We start from the raw sequence: 9,027 nt of genomic DNA, 5'->3' as shown, positions 1-9,027 counted from the left end.
GTATTTCCTAGAATTCAGAACATTGGGAGCAATTGAATATGTTCAATGGAACTAATACTTTGAAAAAATATAAAGACCAAGTCTCTTGGTTTTGGGTGGCAAAGTGCTCAACTGGGAGAGACACCAGAGACAAGGGTTCGATCCCAGCCTCATGCTGTCAGGGTGGAATCTGCATGTTTTCCCCATGACTTGGCCAGTTCCCCTTGGGTATTCCAGATTCCTCTCGTGTATCCGAGACGGGTTGTTCGGTAAGTTAATTGGCTGCTGTAATTTGCCCTTAGTGTGTAGGTGAGTGGTAGAATCTGGGGGGAATTGATGGGGATGTGGGGAGAAAATGTAATTAATAGAGAATTAGTTTAAGTGGTGCTTGATGGCCAGCCTGACTCTGGAGACCAATTGGCCTCTCTTGTTGTGGCTGGAAAGTACAGCTTTAAAGCTGGTGGTAGATCTTTCAAACGTGGCCAAAAGAGTGATCGCAGAAACAAAAGAAGGAGTAATTCAAAACCCTCTGTAAATGGCTATTGGCTCTCAGTGAATTCAAAATAAATTTATTATCAAAGTATGTATATGTCACCATATACAACACTGAAATTCATTTTCTTGCAGGCATTCACAGTAGATACAAAGAGATACAATAGAGTCAATGAAAAGCTACACACAAGCAAGGACAGGTAAACAACCAATGTGCACAAGGAAACAAACCATGCAAATACAAAACAAAAACAAATAATAATGAATAAATAAGTAATAAACCATGTTGAGAATATGAGTTGTAGAGTCCTTGAAAGTGAGTCCATAGACAGTGGAATCAGTTCAGTGTTGGGGATGAGTGAAGTTATCCATCCTGGTTCAGGAGCCTACTGGTTGAAGGTAATAAATGTTCCAGAACCTGGTGGTGTAGGACCTAATAATTGTTAATCTTTGACCTGAGACAGTGTTAAAGGACACAGGACAAGGCAGCGTTATTTCAAAGCCCTGGTCTGATTGAGCAGTAGATTACAATAACCATCTCAAAGCCATTTGATGATGGGGTTGAACTTTAATTTTAAAAAAAAATGTAGATCGTCACACATTACCAAGGCATAATTCAGCCCCTGTTCAGACTCAGTTTCCAGTACAGTTTATTTCTGCAGGGAAGAAAATAAAATTACACTTTCACGAGTTACATTGATCATAAAATACACGCACGCCCACACACGCACACATGTTGGTATGAAAGTGAATGTGAAAATACATCCGACACACAAAGTTCTGGGCTTTAATGGAGGAGGTGTCTGTATACTACATCAGGGGGCATATCCACCATGATAAACTTGACTAATCAAATCTATTCATCGGCACAACCAAGATGTGGGAGTGTTGACCATTTCCATTGAATGGAACAGTATAGATACAGCATATACATTTGTGTTCTTCTTCATTCAGAGAATTAAGACTAACATATAAGTCAAGAATTATACACAGCTCAGGGTTTGCTGTTGAATAACTTCTGGCTTGTGCCATCAAAGGTCCATCAAGCCAGGCACCACGTGAGCAAGACCCCTGGCCTGGTCCCCCCTCTGAATTGGCCGCATCCGTGGAGCTCTAGCAGACAGTCCCATTCTCCGGTCTGGATTTTGGGTAGCTTGTCCTGGGGACGGTCTGGACTGAGGGCGCCAGGGTGCAGAAGAAGCCGGCGATGAGCGTCAAGCCGAGGCCGCCCCAGGCGCAGAACATGGACCAGCCGTAGCCGTGGCTGATGTCGTCGGGCAGGCCATACAGGTATCTGGGGTAGCGGGAGAGTTCAAAGTTAATTCCAGCGACGCACGTGCACAGAGAAATGATGCAAAACGTCCCTGTGAAAAGAAACAAGAACTTTGCATTAAATCCCCATAGTAGCAATAACGGTAGGAATACTAATGCACAGACAAAGCAGACCAAGAATCTTCCAGAAGCAGATTACCAGTGACATTGTGCTGTGGCCTTTCATTCAAAGGTTGTGTTGAAGGATTTCCCTCCCCTCTCCATAAAGCCACAAGATGTCGGTGCAGAATTGGGCCATTCAGCCCATCAAGTCGGCTCTGCCATTCCATTATGATAATTATCTCCCTCAACCCCACTCTCCTGCCCTCTCCCTGTAATCTTTGCCCCCCTTACCAATTAAGTACCTGTCAAACTCCACTTTAAATATAAATATACTTAATGACTTAGCCTCCACCTCTGTCTGTGGCACTGAATTCCACAGATTCACCACCCTCTGGCTAAAGAAATTCCTCTGCATCTCTTTCAGCTGTAAGGTCCTGGTTTCACACTGCCTCCTCCTCGACTGTTTGCTGTTTCCTTATACCTCCCCCCCACATAAGAAGGAGGTGAGGAATAAGATCATTGAGTAGAGACACGCAGGCACACAGAGTGAATGGTGGGGAGTCTATATAAACCATATAACAATTTCAGCATGGAAACAGGCCATCTCGGCCCTTCTAGTCCATGCTGAACGCTTACTCTCACCTAATCCCACCGACGCGCACACAGCCCATAACCCTCCATCCCTTTCCTGTCCATATACCTATCCAATTTTGCTTTAAGTGACAATACCGAACCTGCCTCTACCACTTCTACCGGAAGCTCATTCCACATAGCTACCACTCTCTGAGTAAAGAAATGCCCCCTCATGTTAAACTTTTGCCCCCAAAGTCTCAACTCATGTCCTCTTGTTTGAATCTCCCCTACTCTCAATGGAAAAAGCCTATCCACATTAACTATCTATCCCCCTCATAATTTTAAATACCTCTATCAAGTCCCCCCTCAACCTGCTATGCTCCAAAGAATAAAGGCCGAACTTGTTCAATCTTTCCCTGTAACTTAGGTGCTGAAACCCAGGTAACATTCTAGTAAATCTTCTCTGTACACTCTCTAATTTGTTGACATCTTTCCTATAATTCGGTGCCAAAACTGTACACAATACTCCAAATTCGGCCTTACCAATGTCTTGTACAATTTCAACATTACATCCCAACTCCTATACTCAATGCTCTGATTTATAAAGGCCAGCATACCAAAAGCTTTCTACACCACCCTATCCACATGAGATTCCACCTTCAGGGAACTATGCACCATTATTCCTAGATCACTCTGTTCTACTGCATTCTTCAATGCCCTACCATTTACCATGTGTGTCCTATTTGGATTATTCCTACCAAAATGTAGCACCTCACACTTATCAGCATTAAACTCCATCTGCCATCTTTCAGCCCACTCTTCTAACTGGCCTAAATTTCTCTGCAAACTTTGAAAACCTACTTCATTATCCACAACGCCACCTACCTTAATATCATCCGCATACTTACTAATCCAATTTACCACCCCATCATCCAGATCATTAATGTAAATGACAAACAACATTGGACCCAGTATGGATCCCTGAGGCACATCACTAGTCACCGACCTCCAACCTGACAGTTATCCACCTCTACTCTCTGGCATCTCCCATCCAGCCACTGTTGAATTAGTTTCACTACTTCAATATTAATACCTAATGACTGAACCTTCCTAACTAACCTTCCGTGCGGAACCTTGTCAAAAGCCTTACTGAAGTCCATATAGACAACATCCACAGCTTTACCCTCATCAACTTTCCTCATAACCTCTTCAAAAAATTCAATAAGATTTGTCAAACATGACCTTCCACGCACAAATCCATGTTGACTGTTCCTAATCAGACCCTGTCTATCCAGATAATTATATATACCATCTCTAAGAATACTTTCCATTAATTTACCCACCACTGACGACAAACTGACAGGCCGATAATTGCTAGGTTTACTCTTAGAACCCTTTTTAAACAATGGAACCACATGAGCAATACGCCAATCCTCCGGCACCATCCCCATTTCTAATGACAATTGAAATATTTCTGTTCGAGCCCCTACTATTTCTACACTAACCTCCCTCAAGGTCCTAGGGAATATTCTGTCAGGACCCAGAGATTTATCCACTTTTATATTCCTTAAAAGCACCAGTACTTCCTCCTCTTTAATTGTCATAATTTCCATAACTTCCCTACTTGTTTCCCTTACCTTACACAATTCAATATCCTTCTCCTTAGTGAATACCGAAGAAAAGAAATTGTTCAAAATCTCCCCCATCTCTTTCAGCTCCACACATAACTGCCCACTCTGATTCTCTAAGGGACCAATTTTATCCCTCACTCTCCTTTTGCTATTAATGTAACTGTAGAAACCCTTTGGATTTATTTTCACCTTACTTGCCAAAGCAACCTTGTATCTTCTTTTAACTTTTCTAATTTCTTTCTTAAGATTCTACTTACATTCCTTATATTCCTCGAGCACCTCATTTACTCCATGCTGCCTATATTTATTGTAGATATCTTTCTTTTTCCTAACCAAGTTTCCAATATCCTTTGAAAACCATGGCTCTCTCAAACTTTTAACCTTTCCTTTCAACCTAACAGGAACATAAAGATTCTGTATCCTCAAAATTTCATCTTTAAATGACCGCCATTTCTCTATTACATCCTTCCCATAAAACAAATTGTTCCAATCCACTCCTTCTAAATCCTTTCACATCGCCTCAAAGTTAGCCTTTCTCCAATCAAAAATCTCAACCCTGGGTCCAGTCCTATCCTTCTCCATAATTATATTGAAACTAATGTCATTGCGATCACTGGACCGGAAGTGCATCCCAACACATACCTCCGTCACCTGACCTATCTCATTTCTTAACAGGGGATCCAACGCTGCCCCTTCTCTAGTTGGTACCTCTATGTATTGCTGCAAAAAACTGTCCTGCACACATTTTACAAACTCCAAACCATCCATCCCTTTTACAGTATGAGCTTCCCAGTCCATGTGTGGAAAATTAAAATCTCTCACAATCACAACCCTGTGCTTACTACAAATATCTGCTATCTCCTTGCAAATTTGCTCCTCCAATTCTCGCTCCCCATTAGGTGGTCTACAATACACCCCTATAAGAGTTACTACACCTTTCCCATTCCTCAATACCACCCAAATAGCCTCCCTAGACGAGCCCTCTAATCTATCCTGCCAGAGCACCGCTGTAATATTTTCTCTGACAAGCAACACAACACTTCCCCCTCTTGTCCCTCTGATTCTGTCACACCTGAAGCAATGAAATCCAGGAGTATTTAGTTGCCAATCACACCCCTCCTGCAACTATGTTTTACTAATAGCTATAACATCATATTTCCAGTTATCAATTCATGCTCTAAGCTCATCCACCTTTCTTACAATGCTCCTAGCATTAAAATAAATACATTTAAAAATTCTCCACCTCTTCCTCTCTGTTTATCTCTAACAGTACAAAGAACTTTACTGTTTTCTTTTTCTTCCTTCTCCCATACATCTGTTCCTACACTCTGGTTCCCCTCCCCCCTTGTATCTAGTTTAAATCCACTGGATTCTCTCTAGCAAACCTACCTGCAAGAATATTTGACCCCCTCCAGTTCAGATGTAAACTGTACCTCCGGAACCTTCCCTGGAAAACTGCCCAATTATCTATAAGTCTGAAGCCCTCCCTCCTGCACCATGTCTTCAGCCACATGTTGATCTGTACTATCTTACTATTTCTAAACCCAACTGCACATGGCACTGGTAGCAATCCTGAGATTGCTATCCTGGAGGTCCTGTCCTTTAACTTGGCACCTAGCAACCTAAACTCACCTTTCAGGACCTCCTCACTCTTCCTACCCACGTCACTAGTCCCTGCATGGACCACAACATCTGGCTGCTCACCCTCCCTCTTGAGAATACTGAGAACTCGATCCGAGATATCGGATCCTGGCACCAGGGAGAAAACAGACCATCTGGGATTCGCGATCTTTTCCACAGAACCTCCTATCTGTCCCCCTAACTATCGAATCCCCTATCACTACAGCTGTCCTCTTTTCCCCCTTTCCCTTCTGAGCTGAGGGTCCAGTCTTGGTGCTAGAGATGCAACCACTGCAACTTGTCCCTGGTAGGTCGTCCCCACCAACAGTATCCAAAACGGTATACTTATTGTTGGGAACGGCCACAGGGGTGCTCTGCTCTTCCTGTCTATTCCCCTTCCCTCTCCCGACAGTCACCCAACTACCTACCTCCTGACTCCTAGGGTTGTCTATCTCCCCGAAACTCCTGTCTATTTCGGCCTCTGCCTCCCGAATGATCCGAAGTTCATCCAGCTCCAGCTCCAGTTTCCTAACACGGTTTGTCAGGAGCTGCAGCTGGATGCACCTTTCGCAGGTGTGGTCATCAGGGACAGCTGTGATCGCCCTGACTTCCCACAAACTGCAAACGGAGCACTCAACTGCCCTAACTGCTGCCTCTATTAGCTACTTCTAAGCTAATTACATTAATTAAAGGAGCTTACCCGGCCTTACCTCACCTGGAGTGAAGCTCGTACTCAGCCTCTGCTCGCTATTTAAATTCTCCCGCTGCCTCTCGGGCTGACTTTCACGCGCTTGCGCAGTTATGCCCCGTTCAAACCTCGCCGAAGCCCGATTGAGCCAAAGCCGACCCACTCCGGCTCAGTCACTCCGATGATGGCCGTTGTATATAGCAGTCTTTCTTTTTAAACCTTTGGCGCCACGTCACGTGCCTGCACAGTCTAGCCTCTTTACCGCGATCGATTAAAAACAACAGCTTCTCTTCGAGCTTTTTTTCTACCTCTTCCCTCTCCGCCTCTTGCTGCGATTTAAAAATCGGAAATAGAGTCCTTGCCTCTATTGCGTAGACCACGGAACAGTTCCGCTCAGGAACAAGCCCTTCAGCCCACAAAGTTTGTGACAAATTAAACCAATTCTTTACTGCCTGCACATCATTCAGGTGCCTATCTCCAGCCTCTGATACACCACTGGCTCCACCAGTGACAACACATTACCCATCACTCCCTGTTTAAAAAAATTATCTCTCTTAAACCTCCCTCTCTCACCTGAAGTGCATGTCCTCTGGCGCTTGACATTTCTACGCTGGGGTGGGGGTAGAAAAAGATTCTGACTGTCCACTCTATCTATACCTCTCATAACCTTACAGACTTTAATCAGGTTTCTCCTCAATTTCGAGAAAACAACCCAGGTTTGTCCAAACTCTCCTTGTAGCAGTTGGTCCGTGTGAGATGACAGCCCATTGAAAAATGAGGCAATATCACAGGAGCAATGATTACAGCAATGCTAAAGTGGCAGAAGAAGTGCCCCCTCTGGTCTAATAATTGGCATGTGAACCACTTTGAACCAATGATTTGCACTTATTGCCATCAGTAGGTGTGGCTAGCAGAACTGCTATCGACAGCACCAGTGACCCAGGTTCAATTCAGTCTCCACTGCTGTCTGTGTGGAGTCCACGTGTTCTCCCGGTGTGGGTTTGCCCTGGGTGCCCTGCTTTCCTCCCACATCCCAAAGATGTGGGTAGGTTAATGGGGGAGGGGGCACTGTAGATTGTCCTGAGTGAGTGCGTGTGTGTGTGTCTGGGTCTGTGTGCATGTTTAGATGTGTGTGTGAGTGGGGGTGTTGGTACTAGAATCTGGGGCAAATGATGGAAAATTGGGGAGAATAAAATGGGATTAGTGTAAATGGGGGTGAATAGTCAGTTTGGATGGGCAGAAGGGCCTGTTTCTGAGCTATAGGACTCTCTGTCTTGCTCCCCTGTGTGATATGAACAGAATCAAGGTCGGCTCTAGCCGACAACATTTCCTGACCGCTGTAAGAACTGCACAAGCTTATACTGGTTTCCTTTGGTTTTCTGTACTTTGTTCCTTGTTGCTGATTGGCGAGTGAAGGGATATGTTACTTTTTGTACCAGCGAGGGGTTGGGGATTTGGAGTCTGTTGATCTATTTGGTGTTTTCTGTGTGGGCGATCTGTTAGTTTTTGTGTGTGACAGAGGGGTTGGGGGTTTGATGCTCTTGTCGCTGTGCTTTTTTGGGAGGGAGGGTGCTTGGGGTTTGATGTTATTGTTGCTGGGGGGGGGCGTAGTTGATGTCTTTTCTTTCAACAGTGCTCATGGTCTTTCTGAATTTCATGGCTATCTGGAGTTGTATTGTACATACATACTTAGACAACAAAATGAACTTTAGAACCATGGGGTGGTAAAGCATCCCTGTGAGTAGAGCTGAGTTGAGTGAAAATTCAGCTTGAATATGTACTCCAGCTATGATACAGTTACAAATCTGTCCTTAGCGGTACTGCAGCCCAGTGTTATACTGTGACAGACCCATCCCCACTAGTACTGTGCTCCTGAATCATACAGTGATAGACCTGACCCCACCAGTACTGAACCCCAGTGTTATACAGTGACAGATCTGTCCCCAGTGGTATCATACCTTAGTGTTATGCAGTGGCAGACTTATCATACTGTGCTGTATTATAGAGCACAGACTTGTTGGCATCAAAGTGCCTTTCAGAGTTTTAACCCAACTGCGGAGGGATGGACAGCTTTTAAACTTCGCATGTCCACTACCAGCTAATGGATTTACTGGCACGGATTGCCCTGCGGGCGATAATGTTTCTCACTAACGCGTAAAATGCTGGCTAGAGCGCAGATGCCCCATAAGAAGAGGAAGGTGAGTCAGTGTTCACACAGCAAGGGCTTAAATGGAGCTGACGAGGGGAGAAGGCTGCAGTGAACTCGTCTCGCTGAAATGTTGACAGATTGAATGTTTCATGCGGTCTGAAGTGGAAGAGTTCAGGTGGGCTGAACCCTCTGATATACAATTATGTTCATAAAGGAGGAAACGATTGTTCAATCACACACTTAAAAATACATTTCCATCATTATGCACTTGACAGAACAGGTTGCTAAATGGATGGCATTTCAATTCAGTGAAATGTTGGATGGGTACATATTAAAATAGTTTTTTTATTTTAAACTGCCTCTAAAGTCTTCAAAGCACCTATAAATTAACCAAGAGTGGCTGTGCCATTATTAAGCAATATTTTCTTCCAGAAATTACTGATTTAGGAAGTGGTTTGATCAGGTGGTAATTGTACACATCTTCACCCTTCTGTCTAGGCTGCCCTGCATATAATCATAAG

The 9,027-nt window shown here is 44.1% G+C and overlaps 1 protein-coding gene across 3 annotated transcripts in view; it reads right to left on the bottom strand.

The window, feature by feature from the left end:
* Positions 1–585: 585 nt before the first annotated feature.
* tmem178bb (transmembrane protein 178Bb) overlaps positions 586–9,027 on the bottom strand; it is a 426,141-nt gene continuing 417,699 nt past the window's right edge. The window contains exon 4 of one of the 3 annotated variants that reach the window (XM_059977743.1): positions 586–1,835. In XM_059977743.1, the coding sequence (XP_059833726.1) occupies positions 1,585–1,835 (251 nt within the window). In that variant the 3' untranslated portion in view covers positions 586–1,584. The remainder of the gene's footprint in view (positions 1,836–9,027) is intronic. The other 2 variants (XM_059977744.1, XR_009513640.1) reach the window with 2 other exon arrangements.

Source organism: Hypanus sabinus, chromosome 8, assembly GCF_030144855.1.
Source record: "Hypanus sabinus isolate sHypSab1 chromosome 8, sHypSab1.hap1, whole genome shotgun sequence".
In the NCBI taxonomy this organism is placed as follows: domain Eukaryota; kingdom Metazoa; phylum Chordata; class Chondrichthyes; order Myliobatiformes; family Dasyatidae; genus Hypanus; species Hypanus sabinus.
The sequence above is the reverse complement of the archived record's forward strand: the minus strand, read 5'-3'. Positions and strand labels throughout refer to the sequence as shown.